This window comes from Nipponia nippon, unplaced genomic scaffold, assembly GCF_047370975.1.
Source record: "Nipponia nippon isolate SJK-2023a ecotype South Korea unplaced genomic scaffold, ASM4737097v1 scaffold_2, whole genome shotgun sequence".
Classification (NCBI taxonomy): domain Eukaryota; kingdom Metazoa; phylum Chordata; class Aves; order Pelecaniformes; family Threskiornithidae; genus Nipponia; species Nipponia nippon.
In genome coordinates, this window is record NW_028262336.1 from 105,521,164 (window position 1) to 105,540,984 (window position 19,821).

A 19,821-nucleotide genomic window follows, 5' to 3' on the forward strand; every position below is an offset into this window, starting at 1 on the left:
CCAGGCCAACAGCCACACCTAACACTGCGAGCGCCAAAATGGGAAAGCAGCACTGCAAGTAATTGAGAAGCAGGCACACCGGGGAAGTGGCATGACAGGAATAAAATAAGTTTCTTTTGCTTGATGTAAGAAATTTGATAGGTTTGTCACAGGTGTCAAGCTGCTTCATGGCCCATCAAAAGCTATCATGGACTGCAGAGCAAAAAAATGTGCAGCAGTGGTCTGTTGCCATTTAGGATGCCATCAACAATCCCAGAGAGGAAAGTTATCTGGCCCAAAGAAGAGATGATCTCCTGAAAAAGTTACTGACCAGGAACTGACTTAAGCCTGCAAAGTGTCTGCAGCCATTCATGAACTTGAGCAACAACATTATTCAAAAATTCAAAGACATTAAAAGGACTGAAAATTGCACTTATTTTCATCAGGCTCAAGTCTCCAGGTACACAGGTTTAAGCCTCAACTAGAGATAACACAAGTGTCCATTATGGACTAAGGCTGTTTTGAATTAACCATATCACAATCTTCTACATGTCATTTTTGTAATTTCCACCAGAACGTCTCTGAAGTTAGACTACAGAGTTTCCATAAGTCTGAATTTCTAGACTTTCTACCACCTTAAAAAATAAATACATCTCTGTCATCATCCAGGAAATAGTGATTTCTTTGGAAGATAAAAGGATATAAGGATGATGAACATAAAAAATTACATTTTTTAACATTGTATAACTACAAGAACAAACTAGAGAGACTGACAAAAAGAAATGAACAGTATATGTGGTATTTATTGAACATTATTACTGATGTGTCAAATTTATTACTTGACAACTTTTCTAATAAGCTTAAGCCCTAGATATGTATTTAAGCTACATTCAAATAGATTTTTTGAAAGAAAATATTTATCTAGAGAAAAGTTTTTGTCTTAGTCTATCAGTCTCAACTAGATTTTTACTGAAAAGGTTTTTCAGAGCTGAAATGGAACTTTCTGATTTGCTCTGCCTGACTCAGAGCAGACTTAAACAGGATTTAAGTAGAAAATTAAACTATAAAAAAATGGATATTTGGCAGCAGAACTTCCTTGATTTCTCTTGTTTGAGCTGTTCCACTTTGAATAAATAATCAAATATTTGTGGCTAGAATGCACAAACAAGAGAAAGACTTGGCAGTCTCTAGTTTTGCAGACAGGGCACTCACATGGCAGACCCAGGTTCAAGACCCTGCTCTGAATGAAGGAAAGGAGCAATTTGAGCTCAAGTCTTCCACGTGAGGGTCAGCACCTTAGCCACTGGCTATTTTTGTGATTCAGAAGATCAAGGCTCTGTTTTTTTGCATGATATAAGAAAATGTTTAATTTAGCCCCTATGTTGAATAAAATGAACTTTTAAAAACAGTATTCAACACAGCTCTGATTAAAACTTCAAATACTATATTATCACTTGCATACAGTAAGAATTATATATTTTGGATCATGTCTTTTTTTTTTTAACAGGAGTACCTGTAGAATTGAGCTGCACTTTGGTTATGTTCACCTTTGCACATGCTACATTTGAGTACAATATAAGTTTTGCTTTAAGCATACAGAGTTTGTGCATGGCTGGCACTGACTATGTTTTGTTGTCGGAGATTTAAGATTTACCAGTGGATCTTACCAGTTCATTACTTACACAGAAAAATCCATAAACAGAAGAAAGCATTAGACAGTGACTCAAGTGACCTGGTTCTGCTGGTTATTCTAATACTGACTTACTCTATATCACTAGACAAGTTGTTTTTACTCTGTCTTCTTTATTTCAGGCTTCCTATGTTTATATCTGTATGGAAATCTCTGCATCTCTCATTCAGAACACTTCATTCGGATTCTAGTACTGGCAGGACCTCAAAACCTACTGATATACTAACAGTAAAACTGCATTATAAGCAACAAATACCCATTATAATTTATTTAAAATATGGTAAAATACTATGTTTCCTGTCTACAGAGGAGTTTGATCTGTGAATCTTTAGCAAAGAGGACTTCTCAAGAACCAGTTGAAGAAAAGACTAACAGAGAAAACATATTTTAGTAATACTATCTCCTAATACATTCACGTTTCAGTTATACGACGACTGCTTTTCTTAAACTTTGAAAGCAACATTTAAAACCCACACGTTTTATATTTGCAGCTTACCTGTGAGAAACAGCTCCCCAGGCACCATGCTTATTTGTTAGTATGTTGAGTATCTTCTGTTTCAGCTGATTGGCTGTAACATGATCTCGATGCTTAGCAGCACTGATAAGATGATCACACATCTTCTCCTCCTCTCTTCTGTCAGCAGCATACTGAGCACACTGTGACTAGGAATAAAAGTACATCATCTGCTTTATAAAAGATAGGCTATTTAGAATCACCGTAAAATGATTATTTACTAAAACTCTAAATATGACAAGAACTCTTTAAAATACTTTAAAGAGGAATAAGACACACGATTCAATTGAAATGGTTCTACTACTATGTATTATCCATGAAAAAGCACTCAGTTAGAACATGTAAAATTTGAAATATCAAGGGTGAAGACAACAGAATTGCAATTTAAAACATTTAGCTATACATCTCTCTGTGTATATATGTGACTACGGATATGCCTTGAAAGTTGGTCTTTATTTGTAAAAGTTTCATGTGTTCTCAGGTATAAAATACAGGTATACGTAACATAATATGCAGGAAAAAATATGTACACTGGTTTTGATTTTTAAATTGCCATAAAACCTACAATTAACAAGTCATTTGATAATTTTATTGTTATGGATGCTAAAGAGAAACTCCTTTAACTATGAAATTAAGGAGTGTATTCTCTGTTTCGTAGCACAACATGAGAAATTTTCATAATATACTGACACTTCTAAAAAACTCTAATGGTTAAAAAATCACTCATCTTTTAAACTGAAAAATATCTAATGTTTTCATCATGTTTCCTTTAAGAGATAACTACCACTAAAATAAATGCTGTGGTTATTGACATTTATGCAAATTTGTTTCTAAAACTGTGAAAACTCTAGATTGTATTTTAGTTTTGATAAGTCCTTTCTTTATGTATAATAAGCACAATATATTTTTTCCATTTATTTTCTCAAAATCATGCTAAATGCAAATTAAATTTCTCCTCCTAGTAAAGATCATTTCAAAATGTCTAAACAAAGCAAATGTAGCCATACTAATTAAAATAATTCCATTATAAGTAACATTTTCTAGGTATGAATTACAAAGGCTAGATTATTCTCAAAACAGCTAATTTTAAAATCACCTTTTAAGAGTAATTTTTGCAAGCACAGTTATTGTGCACCATTTTAGAATGTTTAACCAACACTCAATGCTGTAACACAATGCTGAATAGAATACTATTTTCTAATATTCAAAAGAGCAACTAAAATTAAGTTAACCTCATACTAATTCGTAGCTTATTTTTCATATTTCTGCACACTACCTTTTTACTACAGATCACATTAGCATTCAGTAAGATTTTAAGAATGGTCTTTCCACTGTGTTATAGCCATTATTTCAAGTAATCTATCTGGAAAAGAACAATCATTACACTAATTCATAAAGGGTTAATTCATTTTTCAATTTATCTTCTTGTACAGGGAAGGACCAATTAGTACAATGATCTGCTTTAGTAATGAGGTTAATATTTCACCAGCTCATTGGACAGTAAAATTAAATTTTCATTTTTCTTCCTGAACAATTACAAAGGTTAACAAAATGAAAGTTAACTGTGAAGCACCCATTCTGGAAGGAATTTCCCTGGCCCTGACTGCAACTGGAGTCACAGAATAAAATTTAGATGCTGGCCCCACTACACAGGTGACACAGTAACTTGGTGCAGCTTGGGTCAAATCATTTCACCCATAATGATTCAATTAAAGTTTAAAAGGTAAAAATAAAATAGCCACTCACTTCTCTGGCTGAGAGCAATGATTAACATGTACTAAAATCCAGAACATATACCAATACAGTTTATTAAAAGAAAATGACAGATTTACAATTATGCAACAGAAAACTACCAGAAATCTCTTTGTCCCTACTACTTTCAACTAGGATGAATAATAAAATGTTCAGTTATATACCTAACATTATTAAAGACAATATATAAAACATTCTTTCAGACTTTAACCATCACCTTATTTAAGGACATCTGAGTTTCATATTTAACACAGGCTACATTTCATAATTTTCTTTTATGACTTGCAGATTTTTTCTTACTTATCTAAAACATGTAACTAAGGTTTTTCATGTGACAAATAAAATGAAAATTTTCATATATGAAAAATGTGTTGGTTTCTTTACCAGACAATAAGACTGACTTAAGGCTATTCCTTTAGGGAATTTAGTTAATATTCTAAATCCTATTTGCTAACAGAAGCTGCAAGTTAATTGAATATTCTCATTTTGTCTAGAGTTCTGACAGATCTTATACCTCAATGTATTCTTCAAAGAGCAGATAACTCAATCTTCTATTGTCATCTTAGGTTACTGCATGATGCTCTGATAAATATCAAATCTTATTTATTGTTGAGGCAATATGAAACTTCACTCTGACACACACTTAATTGTAAATGTGATTTTATCTAAGTTCAAAATATCCAGGATATGCTTGGTAATAAAGTTGTTGCAGTCCCATATGACAAGTGTCTGCTGTCTGCTCCGACAAAATGAAGTAAAGGTTCTGTGGATTCAAAATGACAACAGATATCTCCATGACTCACACTTTTCAGCTAGGTCAAGGAGCACAAGAACTAGTACATCAAAGTGCACATTTAAGCGAGCTGTTTCAAGGAGATAAAAACCTCATCAAAACTAAGATTACTGGATCCTATTTCTAGCCACTAGGTGCTTGTTGACATTTTCTGACAGATGAATAAATTGATATAGCTATTTATTATCATCAATGCTAAATCAGTCTATCTTAATCCTAATGTTAGGTCACTTGAGCATTAAAACATGTGGAAATGTATGTTTGTGTATATATACTTACACAAACACAAATGTATGCAAGCACAGACAGATTTGGAAATAATAAAAAACAGTGATGCTGGAATGTATAAAACACCATAAAAATGCAAAATCATATTTGATAAAATCATGTCAAAAATGAATATTTAACTTTACTCCAACATTTTTGCATGAAAATTTGTTGAATAGGAACAAAATTAATCCTGAAGAAATAATCAAAAACCTGTTAAACTGATCATGTTTTAAAAACAGTTTTTTTGTATATTTGCATAATTTTCAAGCAATGTAATTTAAATTGTATACTGCAACACTCATTGCTGAAAAAAGCAATTGAATGTTGACTCCTTTTAGGAGTAAGAATTATAGACATTAAAGAGTTATGGGATCCAGCTGCCATGTTACTTCTTTCAATACTTAAAAAGAATAGACATTTTAAACACAATCTTACTGTCAATAGTTAATGATTCCTAACTAGCAAGAAAGATATGTAATATCATATTTCAATATATAAATTATAGCAAGTAAATGTTCTAAAGTGATCCAAAATGCAAAATATTCTAACAAAATTACCTTAAAATACTAATTCTGTTTAACAAAACATTTCTATTTCTTATTTTTCATGAAGTGCCTTAAGTGTATTTATTGCTTTTCTTTCTTACTGAACTCATATATACTGTTGATAAAATCCAACAAAAATAATTACCAATGTGATTTGCATTACTATTTCCAATAAATCAGAAAAGTTCTTTGTGAAGCTGAAGGGTCTGCCATATCAGTTTAGACATTCTGATTAAGGCATTTCTTCAAGCTGTAAATGCTTTCATGAATTTCAGTGAGGAGATGAGAAATTAAACCCGTTCCTTGTGTTTGACATTTACCAAAGCTCTTAAAAAATAGTTTTGAAATGCTTTCAATGTAAATTTCTTTCTTGGAAGAAAAAAATCTTTATTTTATGGGGTTACAGTCTAGGTGACAACTGAGTGAAAACAGAGAAGCAGAAATGCACCAACTCTCAGGCTTACCTCAAACTCAGCATGCTTGTGGACATCTTCAGCTCTTTGTCGGTTCAAAATAAATTCTGCTTCATTTGCGACACGCACTATATGGTCTTTCATTGCATGACATAATAATCTAAAATAAGAAAAATCAAAATCAACCTTTGTATTTGACGTACTTCAAATAAGCTATTTCAGCAGATTTACTTAGAATGGAAAAAGATAAAATTAATGAAACTACTGTAATGCAATTGCCAAATTAGTTGACATGAAAAATTTAATTTTATCCAAAATTTTCTGCATTTGTGAAAGCACAAACAGATCATGTTATATGGAAAAAGCTTGCTATTTATTATTGAAGGGAAAAGCTCTTCATGGAAGTATTATATTCTAGTACATTTTTAACAGCAGTCTCAATATGAATATGAATATTATACTATCATTAAAAAAATCTAGACAACTGCTTAAACTCATATCGATACCATTATATCATTAAATATAAATATTCCAATTTTAAAGTCTTAAAAAATCATGATATTACTGAAGATTTAAAATTCTGTTAAAATTGCAAAATAATATAAATATCTCTTATGTGTTTTTCAAACACTGGAGTGAAAAATGCATCATGTTTCCAAGTTTTCATGGCATCAGAACTAGACAAACCTTACTTAAAAAGAAGGAAAAAGTAGATTAAGATTGGACTGAGACTGAGGATGTCAATCAAACACCTTAAATTAAGACTCTTGTAAAGACCACCAAATACTATGAGAGGCATAATAAAACTGCAGAATAATCAACACTGTGTTGTTAATAATGCTGATATCTTATTGGGCAGGAAGAATGGAAGCAACTGCTTTCTTGTCCCTACAGTCCATATCTAAGCTTGACCATTCTATACAAAATTGCTTTGCTCTTCTTATCAGCAGGGAGGAAACATCTTTCAGGATGCAAAGATCTGACAGGTCTGTTTAGGATCAGGAAAAACTGTTTCTCTTTGTGTCAAATTGGCACACGGTCTGGGATTTTCCTTCTTGCAGCATGAGGGAAACACACTTAATTTCAGAGATTCTTATATTAAGAATGTGAAATTTCTAGCATATTCCACCCTAAGGCTGGTGTCCGGTGCTTAGAAGCACCACAAATGAAAGCCATGATTACTAGACCTTACATTTACAAGATGGAAAGATCTGAACTCTATTCTTGCCTCATTTGGTGTGTTCTACTATCTGTGAAGGAAGGAAATCACTTACCCAGAGCTAATGTTTAATATGGGTGTGTGGCATGGGAAGACATAAATGTTGGGGCCTCTGTTTAGAGATAAAGACAAACAAGTCTGGATCAAGGTTTCACAGTGGATATTCATGCTTTTACTAACCCTTTTTATTATACCTAATACTTTGCTGTTCTTGAAAGCAAAAAGTTTTTGGCAAACTATGAGCTAAAAGGCTAAAGTTGCTTCCATTGTAGTCTTCAAAATTTAGCTTTATTTTTTAAGCTACCCTGCTGGAAGATACACTTTAGTACTTTATTACTGTTAAGTGTTCACATTTTTATTGTTAAGAAGTAAGTGTAGAACTGCCCTCAGATATGGATTAGGAGTGAGCATTCATGACTTTAAAAAGCTTCTCTAAAATGAGAAAATACTAGAAGTGAGTGTTTAACATCTCCAATCAAATTTTGCACCATGGGTCTTCCTGAACTTTTCCATATGACATTAACGACCTGGAACCAACTAGCAAGGATTTCAAAACTGAACACACAGATTTCAAATGTCTACTAGCTGTACATCCCTTCCTGAATGAATAAATTATTGAATAAATGGAGCACAGTGCAAATTCAGTATCTTCGAGTCAGCTGTGGTCCAGAAAGGATTTCTAGTTCCAAATGGCTTTAGATGAAATCAAGAATTTGGTGAGAAAAGAGCAAGACTAACTTCGATCCACTGGGTTTATTATTCAGAACATCTGAGCATAGTTTTTATACCTCAAAAAAAAAAAATCTAAGCTGCCTCTGTTCATGAGCAATGATAAATACATACCATCTTCATCTTAGTCGTATTTATCTGTATTAAGAAGTGTTCACATTCTCTGTGCCCATTTGTGCACTAAAACACCTACAAGGGACTTCAAATGGATTCCCAGAGAATGCTAATTTCCACAGGTTATAAATAAATCTCTTGCCAATACTCAGGGAAAAGATATAAAAAAAAATTAAAAAAAAAATCTGTCGACACTAGTCTCTGGCTGCTTTACAGAAAATGAAAACTTTTATAGATATGCAGCAGATGATTCAAATCAGCTGGCTGAAACTGCTGGTGACCCCAGCTGTACCTTCCAGCCCCCTAATGGACCTTTCTGCTCTGACTGAGAAACCTGAAGCATTTGGGAACAACTTCAGAGTTGCTGCAGCTTTTGGACAGCACATCAGGCAAAGTAAGCCAGATTTCAGGTAACCTTGAAATACCACAGGTCTTCAGGGTCCAAAGTCAAGGAGATGACAAATAAGAGGGGACCAGGGAACACGCCTGAGCACTGGGTCCTGACTGCCTACAGCACTCAAATGATTAGCTTGGCCTCCACTCATTTTTTGGCTCACTCTAACTTCCATCCAAAAAAAGTATAGGCATAGTCCAAGGGACAGTTCACTGAAGACACATCGATGAGACTGAATCAACTTAAACTCTCTCCAATGCTACCCAAGAAAGTTCTGCAGGTGTTTTCATGTCATACCCCAGCACATATAGAACACACATCATTCTAGTGGGTAGACCTCATGCTATTCCAAACAATCTGAACTAAACAGACAAAATACTAATGATATCCTAAGGTGAAACAGGAACTGTACAGGCTTCAGGGAAGAACTGGGCTAAGTGCTATGTAGGATGAATGAAGACACTCTGTTCTAAGAGGTGCTAACCTTAAGCTATATGAACATGGGCCAGTCCAGGCTATTTGGTTTTATTTAAAACTACAGACATACCTTCTCTCTTCCTCTTTGTTTGTTGTCAAAAATCTTATCTATGGAATATCTCAGTATTATTTCAACTGTGTCTAGCCAGTTGTTTCTTGCACTCTCATATCTCTATCACTGACTGTGATTTCCTCAAGAAAAAGACAAAGGATTGTTTGTATGGTGGTCAGCACATTGGGATTATGACAAAAGTGAGGCCACAACCTATCAACACTATATAATCATTAAATAATATTGTATCAATGTGTGTTAATAAGGGACATATTGTGATTCACTTACCTTAGGTGCTTGTATGCACCTAAGCTAGAACTTCAAAGACTAGGTAAACTATGCTTTTGCATCTAGAAGGCCATTAAGAATTACACTAGTCTTAAAACCTGTTGCCAGAAAGACAGACTTTTGAAAAAAGGGTTAAAATCTAGGCCATCATTTAGAAAACTTGCATGCCTCCCAAAGAAGCCTTGGCCTGGATGTTTTGATTTGTAAGTGCATGAATGTAGGGCAGAAAACAGAAGCATAGTAAGTTAAAGTAGTTAAATGTGTCATCTTAGCTTTGAAAGGAAAGGCAGCTATTACAACACCAGGGAAGCAATGCCTTACAGAGGTTTTTGCAAAGAAACTTGCTTATGTGCTTGCTGTACTTGTTCAAGGAAATTTCTTACTTTTTGAAATTTAAAAACACTACTTAAAAATAATTTTTTGGTACTGATTTTTACTTCTCATGGCAAGTTATCCTGTATTCTCAAACTATATTTCTACTAAGCAAAAGATGGCAAAGTGTTATTACTGTTATATCTGGATTAAATCATAGCCAGCTAACTCTGATTGAATCTCAAATTCATACAGACACAGCACAACTCAGCACACTGTCCTAACTGGGTTACACCTGATGAACATGCCTAGTAATGTCGTCATCCTTTGAACACTTTCCAATTTGTCTAAAGCCTTACTAACTCAATCACATGCATGGCATAAGATTAAAAAAAAAAAACCAGAAACCTCATGCTTTTCTGGCATGAGAAAAAGTGCTTACAACTATCTTGTAGATTCTCATAGAAAAAACAATAGAAATGATTCAGAAAGGATCCCAAACCAGGAAAAATCTCACACTCAGTAGTATCAAAGGTTGCCAATACTTCAAAAAAATCTCCTCTGATGCACTGCAAATAAGAGAAAGGAACAAGGACCTCTAGGTCAGCAAATTCACTCCTTCACTGCAACATGCAGCTACGTCATGCAAACTCTTTCATAAACTATGAAAGACATTTTCATGAAACCTAGCTCATGAAATGTGTCTTCAGTTTATGAAAATGTGATCGAGTTGCTTGCCTGCAGCACAGCTTTGGAAGGTCCTCTGAAGGTTAAAACCCTTTTACTTTCCAGTCCAAATGTATTCTTCAGCAGCATTTACTGTTTCATTTTATGCAAATGTTGCCCTTCTGTTGACCTTCTGATATTCCATCTATCCCTATTTTATTAGGCTAAGTAAATCAGCTCTCCAACTTTTCTTGTATGGCAAAACAGCTAGTAAAAGACTGCCTTTTGGGTTTTTACTAATTTCATACACTGATTTTACCTTTTCTGCAAGTGCATAGCCAAAACTGTCAGCAGTATTCTAGACAAGTTCCAGTCACTATTTACATGGTAACATTAATGCTGCCTTATTTCAATGCAAATACTGTTTCTGATGCAATTCTAGAATTGTGTTTTCCTTTTTCTTAGCCCTATGTTCTATGATTTTGCACAAGAAAATTTCAGTGATAGATTGGTCTTTTACCTCCTTAGATATTTCCAAAAGACAAACCAACAGTCTCTAGCATGTACTTCATGTACTGTTATGTTATAGAATATTTACATAACATATTATATTGTATAATATTTATATTAATGCAGGTTTGAAACCTAGCCAATATATCCTGATTGATATTTCAGTCATCTGCTCAACTATGCTTCCCATCCACAGATTTTTACAGAGCACTCCCTTTTGGGGAAAAGTCTGTTCTCTGCATCTTTCCCAAACCATCATGTATTGGAGTGACCAATCCAAGTAGGAAGAAGCTTGGGGCATAAAATGCATATATACTTGCTAAACACTGGGAAGATCTGAAATTTGAGAACAGTACCATTTTTATTCTCCTCTGGAAATAAGACATGTTCTTCAGGGAGATCTCCTTATTACTGAAAACTGAACATTTGTTGTGACTGAATTATACCCACTGTTCTCATTCACCCTTGTAAATCCTCATCCAGCCTTAGCAAGCATCACCCTCAAAAGACCTAGAAGATAGATTCATGTTGAGACAGAGATAAATCAGGCCTTCCAGTCATACTTATTAATCTCTACACAAGTAGTCCTCCCACAGGGCTAAGAAGTTGTCTGAAAGTACAGGCCTGCTGTACTCTTTATACTGTTTTCCAGTAATTCATGATTTACCAAAAGAAAAAAGACATTGACCTAGAATAACATTTGACTTTATCCTGTGTGACCATTTCTTCAGTTGCACCACTGAAACTCCTACTAGAACTGAAGTCAAATGTGCTGTTGTGTCCTTCCCCAGCTGAGCAGATCTCAACCAGGGACTGATGACCAGCAAAAATCTTACCCTATTTTGAGCAGCAATTCTTACCACATAAGGCAGAGATTATTACTGACTTGGTAACTTATGGTTTCTCTTTACCAAGACAAGCTTGATTTCTATTAATGCCCACAAATTTATGAACCACAGTTAAAGCTCTCTTACTAGGAAATGGGTTTGATTTTTTTTTTAGACTGAACCAAAGGACTAACGTAAGGAATCCACCAACAAAGCAGTCTGAAATCACTCGTGACTCAATTCCTGGTACAATTCTATGGGGAAATGAGCTTTCTGTACAGATAGCTGTGAAGTTTCCAGCTGAACATACAGAAAATGGAAATAAAAACTAGAATTAAGATATGCTGGTACTTTAAAATAAGCATGACAGGGCTTAAATATCTGTAGGAATAAGAGTAAATGGCAGGCTCTCCTCTACCTAAAAATGAGAGTCTCTGACTTATCAGTGAGAGCAGACTAGGTGAGAGTATGTCTCAGTACATGCCAATTCATAAATATGAGTTGTTTGCAAATGTTGTTTACAAGTAGGTAAGAAGTTATTTTAAATCCATGTGGCTTGCTTTCCTGAATTCTGTCCTCAGTAAGGTTACTTTAGAAGTCCAGCGTGCTTACAGGTTAAAGGACGTTGTGAAAAAGTATGTGTAATCAATCAGAAGCCCCTGTTTTTCAGATACTGGGGTTTAAAAAGGCTGGATTGTGGAGCTCCACATTCCAAGAAGTCATTCAGGTAAATAGCCAGAGCCTGGGAGAATTTTTTTTTTTTTTTTTAGAGATTTGGAAATAGGGACAGTAATAAGGCTATAACCAAACTGTCTTGGAAACATGTAGAAACCACAGAATGTTTGCAACACATTTAGATGTGGATTGGGATAGGTTGTGACAAACACTGCTACTTGTACATCTATCAGAATTGAAGGATGAAAACTCGTATCTCACTATTCTAAGCTGACTTTGCTATCTTGCAGTCAGCTCTTCCTAGCAATCTCACACAGAGAGAAAGAGGGTTCATAGCTGTTATGCTGCCAGATAAAACAATTGTGCTTATGTTACCCAATCTTTCTTTCATTTGAGATTGATAAACTAAAAAAGCAGATCATTCCTAAGCAGCAATTTTCAAAACAGGTTACAAGATGAACATTTGTTATAATTTAGCTAAGGTCTTGCTTCCTCTACTCATTCCTGAAGTTCTGCCAACTCACATGTCCAGGGAAGCAGATGTTTCTCTGACTTACTTTCATCAGATGCCCATAGCTTAATTTGTCCAAGAAGTAGCCTGGAAATATGCCACTTTTTCACCAAACACAGTTGTTTTGACAATTATTACTCTTAATGGCATTCATAAGAAATTAAACCTATCGTTGCACTTGGTATCTATAATAGGATTCATAAACTGGTCTAACTTGAAGAGTTTGAAGTTCTACAAGATGCAATACTGCTATAAATACTTTGAAAGTAAATTCCTATAAACTTTAGAAGGTAATGTCTAAAATAGGGATCTGATTTCTAACAAAAGGGCAATGATGAAAAATTCACTAGAGAAAAGTTTGAAATTACACCATGCAAAGACCAGCTACTGGAATACAACATGAGCACATTGGCAAGATAAACTTCATGGAGGGTAACTATTAATGTTTCAGAAATGCCACAGAAGCTACAATGGACCCAGTGAAACTGAGCTGACTATAGAATTAGCTGACTAAAGAATCTATTCCACTCCTCATAAGTATATTCTATTTTGCATAAGAATTTTCTAAATGAAGAGGAATCTGTCTCTTTGAATTACTGACCATCCAGTAAACATCCAAAACTAGTAGTTACAATCGAGATGGCCTGCATCTCAGAATCAGCCTCAGATATCAACCTCACTCAGTTGGCTGTGAGTGTTGATCTGCTGGAGGGTAGGAAGGCCCTACAGAGGGACCTGGACAGGCTGGATCGTTGGGCCGGGGCCAACTGCATGAGATTCAACAAGGCTAAGTGCCAGGTCCTGCACTTCGGTCACAACAACCCCATGCAACACTACAGGCTTGGAGAGGAGTGGCTAGAGTGCTGTCTGGCAGAAAAAGACCTGGGGGTGTTGGTTGACAACTGCCTGAACATGAGCCAGCAGTGTGCTCAGGTGGCCAAGAGGGCCAATGGCATCCTGGCTTGTATCAGGAATAGTGTGGCCAGGAGGACCAGGTTGGTGATAGTGCCCCTGTACTCGGCACTGGTGAGGCCGCACCTCGAGTACTGTGTTCAGTTCTGGGCCCCTCACTACAAGAAGGACATCAAGGTGCTGGAGCATGTCCAAAGAAGGGCAACGAAGTTGGTGAAGGGTCTAGAGAACAAGTCTAATGAGGAGTGGCTGAGGGAGCTGGGGTTGTTTAGTGTGGAGAAGAGGAGGCTGAGGGGTAACCTTATGGCTCTCTACAGCTACCTGAAAGGAGGTTGTAGCGAGGTGAGGGTCAGTCTCTTCTCCTTAGTAACAAGCGATAGGATGAGAGGAAACAGCCTCAAGCTGCGCCAGGGGAAGTTTAGGTTGGATATTAGGAAAAACTTCTTCACCAAAAGGGTAGTCAGGCATTGGAACAGGCTGCCCAGGGAAGTGGTTGAGACGGGTAGACGTGGTGCTTGAGGACATGGTTTAGTGGTGGACTTGGCAGTGATAGGTTAACGGTTGGACTTGATGATCTTAAGGGTCTTTTCCAATCTTTACGATTCTATGATTCTATATGACTGGATCAGGCAAGGTAGGAAGATGAGAGGATGCCTCAAAACCTCAAACAGATCTAAGAACTCCAGCTGTACTGACCCTACAAATAGATAGATGGTTACCATAACAATGTATGCTTTGTCTAACACAAACTATTAGTCTGGAGGTAGAGCGAGGACAGCTGTAGTAAATAGTATGTGATTACAAAAAAGCACATCTAACAGGGAGCTCAAGCTCATGCCTCAGCTGGAGCAGAAATACAGACATTCAGTGCACAGTTTTACAGAAGTATCTATGACAGGAATCTTCTGCTGATGGAAGATGACATTTAGGATGAATTTCCATAAAACAGCCACTCACAGTTGATAAAGGATTCCTCCAATCAAAAGTTACAGTTGGTGAGGATGACAATACAGTAATAGAATTTGGTTACATCTGCCAAAGGCAGAGTAATCAAACACCTTTGTTCTTATTTATATATTGTATCTGAGTGTTACTGCTTCCCAGTGCTATTTTCTGCCTGGATTTGCATGTATTGGATTTTGCACATCAGACTGGAATCTTTTGCAAGTTGTTCTGGTAGCCCTCAGCTATGTAGTATCCAAGGTGTCTGAAGACCAAGTATCTTGCATTCCTGGATGATTCAGGTGAGCTCCCCATTCTGACCCTAAGGTTCCTGTGATCAAGATCATTGTCAAGACAGAAACAAGGAACAGCATCCTTTCTCCATCCTTCTCGGGCCCAACTAGTAAATGAGTTCTTCAAGGGGTATCTAGGGATCCAACTGTAAATGCACGTCATAAATCAAATATGGCAAATGGCACCATAGATATACCTTTTAACACAGGGCCTGAACATTTAAGTATTGCAGACAGTGAATAATGACTGTGAGCTCATTTACCACAAACCAAACATAACAGAACTGCCAAACTGCAACAGAGGATGTCCAAAAGAAAATTTGCTGCAGTTACTCAACAATCTTAGTTGAGGTAACATGGAAAGAATGTAAGTCTTTATTAGCCTCCTTTCAGGATTAATCAGCAATTCATCTAAATTTAAACAAACACAAATTTCCAGTCTATTTAAACATTCTGCTACACTTTCCAGAAAATTATTGAAAACTCTCAACAAAACAGGGTTTAAAAGAAAAAGGCCTCCTGTGAATTTTAAGTATGCTTGGAGGTCCAGGTAGGTAGATATGCAAATATATATATTTTCATGGCTAAAGGCAGAAAGCAGACTTAGGTACAGAGATGAAATTACAGAAACAAAGCTTACAGTTTTAAATCTGAGATGAAATATAGTCTCACGTTTCCTCAGATTTATATTATGATCAGACTACTCTGGCTATTTAAAATGAGGAAATTCTGTAAAAACTAAAGGAAACTATTTTAAATGAAAGGACAAGATCACCTCTTTAAAGAGGTGAGTGTTAAAACATAAATGGGGAAAGAAACAGAAGTTGCAGATAGTAATCCAATTCTGAAAGACTAATAGAAAATGATCTGTAACATCCATCTCTTAGGCAGGATCGACACCTGAGATACTCTACTTGTCAAAGGCATCAAGGTAGAGTATGAACGATTAATAACCACAGCCCTTAGAGCCCCATTATGTAGCCAGTTTTCTACTTATTTAGTTGTTCATCCATTCAGAATGTAGCGTTCTAACTCTGATAGAGTATTGTGGGACACAGTGTGGAAATGTTGCCAATGTCAAGGTAAATGATGTTCACTGCTCTCCCCGTGTCCACAAATCTAGTTGTTTTATCATAGAAGGCAAACAGGTTTGTCAGGGATGGTTTAGCTTTTGTAAATCCATGTTGGCTGTTCTCAATTACCTTCTTCTTCATGTGGTCAGAAATGTGTTCCAAAAGGACTTGCTACATGGTTGTCCAAGGGACATAAGAAAAGCTGACCAGCTTATAGTTCTCTGGCTTTTTTGGACTATTTTGAAGATGGCTGCAACATCTGTCTTTCTCCACGCATCTGTAACCTGCCTCAATTTCCTCAGCCTTTCAGAGATAATAGTGATCAGCCTTGCAAGGACTTTCACTACCATCAGATGTACCCCATCAGGTATTATGGGTTTGTATGGAACAAGTTGTCTCAAGGAATCCTTGACTCAATCCTTATCCACTGCAGGTAGTTCTCCTCCTTGAACCCTTTCACTAAAGACAGAGGCTTGAGAAACCTTGGTGAACACTGAGGGAAATAAGGCATTGAGCACCTCAGCCTTATCTGTCACTAAATGATCCATCCCATTCAGCAACAGGCCACGTTTTCCTTCGTTAGCCTTTTATTAGTAATGAATCAGTAGAAGCTCTTGTTGCCCTTGATGTCTTTTCCAAGTCTCATTTCCAGTTGAGTGTTGGCCTTCCTGACGGCATTCCTTACATGCTCAAGCAATGTTTCTAAATTCCTGCTTTCTAGCCTGCTTCTATTTCCACCTCCTGTGTACTCTCTTTTTGCACCAGAGCTCTACTATAATTTCCTTGGTTAACCAAACCCCTCTCTTGATACATCTACTTTTTTTCCTGTTCTTGCACTTGGACAATGCTGTAATTAAAGGCCTGCCACCTTTCCAGAGCTCTCTTGACCTCCACATCTGCCTCCCATGGGATCCTACCTATCAGTTTCCTGAATAAGCTGAAATCTGCACTCATGAAGTCTGTACTCTGCTTCTCCAACCTCACTTCCCTCAGGATCTTGAACTCCACTATTTCACGGTAGCTACAGCCAAAGATGCCATTAATTACCACAGCCAAAAACAATTCTTGCTTGCTAGTGAATAGCAGATCCAGCTGTGTGTCACTCTTAGTTGGTTCATCCTGTATCAAGAAGTCATTCCCAGCACCATCCAGAAATCTTCTTGACTGCATGCATCCCACCTTGTTGCACTGCCAGAGGATGTCAGGAAGGTTAAAGATCGCCATGAGAACTAGGGTTTGTGATCCAGATACTTCCTCAAATTGTTTAAAGAACGCTTCTTCCTTTCCTTCAACCTGAATGGGTGGTCTGTAACAAACTCTCACCACGACGTCACCCTTACTTGACTCCCCTCTCATCCTGTCCTGCAAGTTATCAACCAGACTGTCATCCATCCCATTGAAGAGCTCCATACATCTGAGTTGCTCCTTCACAGAGAATGCAACACTCACTCCTTGCTTTCTCTGCTTATCTTTCCCAAGGAACTTTTATCTGTCCATTGCAGCACTTATGTCATACAGTGCAGGCTGTCCCACCAAATCTCATTCATTGCAATGATGTCACAGTTTCAAGATTGCATGTGGAGTAATTTCTACTGCTAGTTTCCCAAGCTGTATGCATCTGTGTACATAGTTACTTGAGGTGGGTGCTTCTATCTTGTCTCTTGTTCTTGTCACCCTGCACCCTTTTCTTTTGACCTCATCCATCACCACCCCACTTAAATATGGGTTGTAATCTCCCTCCCACATCATTCCTAAAGAACTCTTTTCATGTCCCCTTTTACAGCCAACATTGCAGATGCATCCAGCTCTTAAATTAAGAAGCCTACTTATGGTTATACCCTAACATAAATCTGAAATCCTAATTAAGCTGCTATCAGTGAAACTCTTGACATGTGTGATACCCTCAACATCACATATTCATAGCATGAGACTGATTGGAAAGAAGCATAAAGTTCAAGATCATAACCAGGCTGTCCCTGAATCTTTTGGGCATATTATAGACAGTGTTATTCTTCACTTCCAAATTAAGTATCTTTGCATACGTTTTCCTTGAAAGTATTAATTTAAATCTATAGTCAGATACTCTTGTTATACTAAAAACTGTTATAACAGTTCCTATTTTTAGAAAGCTGTATCAGTGTTTGTATGCTGAATTCTACAAATATGTGTCATTCAGTTCTTCCTAACAAAACATTATCTAAAACAAGAAAAAGCAGAAACAAACACAGTAAATCAACTGATTTAAAAGGAAAATTCAATTTATTAAAGTGACAGGAATATAGATGTTATATTTTTTTAACTACAACTAAACTGAAATATTTTGTTTCAGAACATTTCTAATAAAGTCAAAGATCAGAAAGGTACTCAAATTATTTCAAGCAGAAACAACAAACATTAAGTACTCAGAAAATCACCTTATAGCATCTGTGTATTAAAACAGATAGATATCCAACTGAGGATACTAAAAACTATGATCCTCTGCATTACATCTAAACCTTTTCCTCCATGCTCAAAAGAAAAAGCTTTCTCAAAACTGCTGATTTATTACCCAGGTCTCTCAAAATCTTACCCAGAAAGTCCTTCAAAATATTCTTAGTCTTCATTTTGCTTTTAATAATTTAAAATTCAATCATTATTGCATAGCGATTATATGCAATTTTACATTCCATTAACCCTGCTTTGTTTTAATTATAAAGATCCTTTGTTAGATTCCTTTAAATGATCCAGTTTATAATTTCAGGTTATCCTAGGGAGTACTTTAATTCAGCTGCACATTCATCAACTGTTTATGTCCTGTTAATTGTTGACAACTGCACAATTGCATTCTCTAGCTATGATTGATGAATTGCATTCACAAGTTTAGCTATTAGGCAGAATAAATATTTATAACAATTTCCAGTTAAAGGGTTGTTATCTTTATACCCAAAAGGGTAAATTAAAAACGGATGGGCTGATTGCAAAGAAGAGTGTTCTAGTAATGCACACACACTTGTTCTAAAACACCTTTCTGACAAAAGTATATGGAGGAACATGTGTCTAAGGGCAGTTTGATAAGACATTCCTTTGATTGGATTTAAGCAGCAGTTCTTAAATACTACTTTGTTTTGAAAAGTTATTGTTAGACAGGAGTAGAGGGCCCACTGATATCTTAATACCTAACTGCTAAACATATGCAGATGTAGGATTTGTTCAGAATGAGCATTTTATCAATAGCGAGCATGCAATAATATCTGAATTCACTTGCCTGGTTGAGGAAATAAAAAGGGTTCAAAATGGGATTCTATATTACTACCCGAGAACACAAGCTTACTATAATTATTCAGTCTATTACCATGTAATATTTATTGTATAATGTGCAGTACATGACCCACTCAGGTGAGCCCTATTATGGTGTAAACTCATATTGCTGCTTCGTATAAAGAAGAATTTCCAATGAAAGGACTACATTTCCAGCTGCTATATTGCAATGTTAACTTCGTATGTGTTCAGAGAATTTATACCAACCAAAAACTGGGTATAAAGCTACATGCTCCTATTTTCCAGATACTAATGTTCCTATATTCCTACCTCCGATGTTTTCTAGTCTTCCTTTCAAATGAATACATGATTTAACCATTGAAATATAAGCTAGACAAAAACCATCCTATAATAAAGAGAAGATTTGTTACTTTACTATTGGTAATGACATACTATTGGTGAAAAAAAGAAACCACTCACAAAATGACAAAAGCTCTTCAACAGGCATATTGCTATTTTTTTTTTCAAGTACACATATCAAGACATCTAGATTCAAATAGATTTAATGTACTGGCCAATACAAGTCACACATATTACACAAGTGGCTCCATTCGTCTTTGGCATTCCACTACCA

The 19,821-nt window shown here is 36.1% G+C and overlaps 1 protein-coding gene across 7 annotated transcripts in view; it reads right to left on the reverse strand.

Annotated features, from left to right (window-relative positions):
- NBEA (neurobeachin) overlaps positions 1 to 19,821 on the reverse strand; it is a 513,742-nt gene that overhangs the window by 231,261 nt on the left and 262,660 nt on the right. For all 7 annotated transcript variants that reach the window (XM_087756962.1, XM_087756961.1, XM_087756957.1 and 4 more), the window contains 2 exons: positions 6,008 to 6,116; positions 2,166 to 2,332 (listed from right to left, as the gene is read on the reverse strand). In XM_087756962.1, coding sequence (XP_087613088.1) covers positions 2,166 to 2,332; positions 6,008 to 6,116 — 276 coding nt within the window. The remainder of the gene's footprint in view (positions 1 to 2,165; positions 2,333 to 6,007; positions 6,117 to 19,821) is intronic.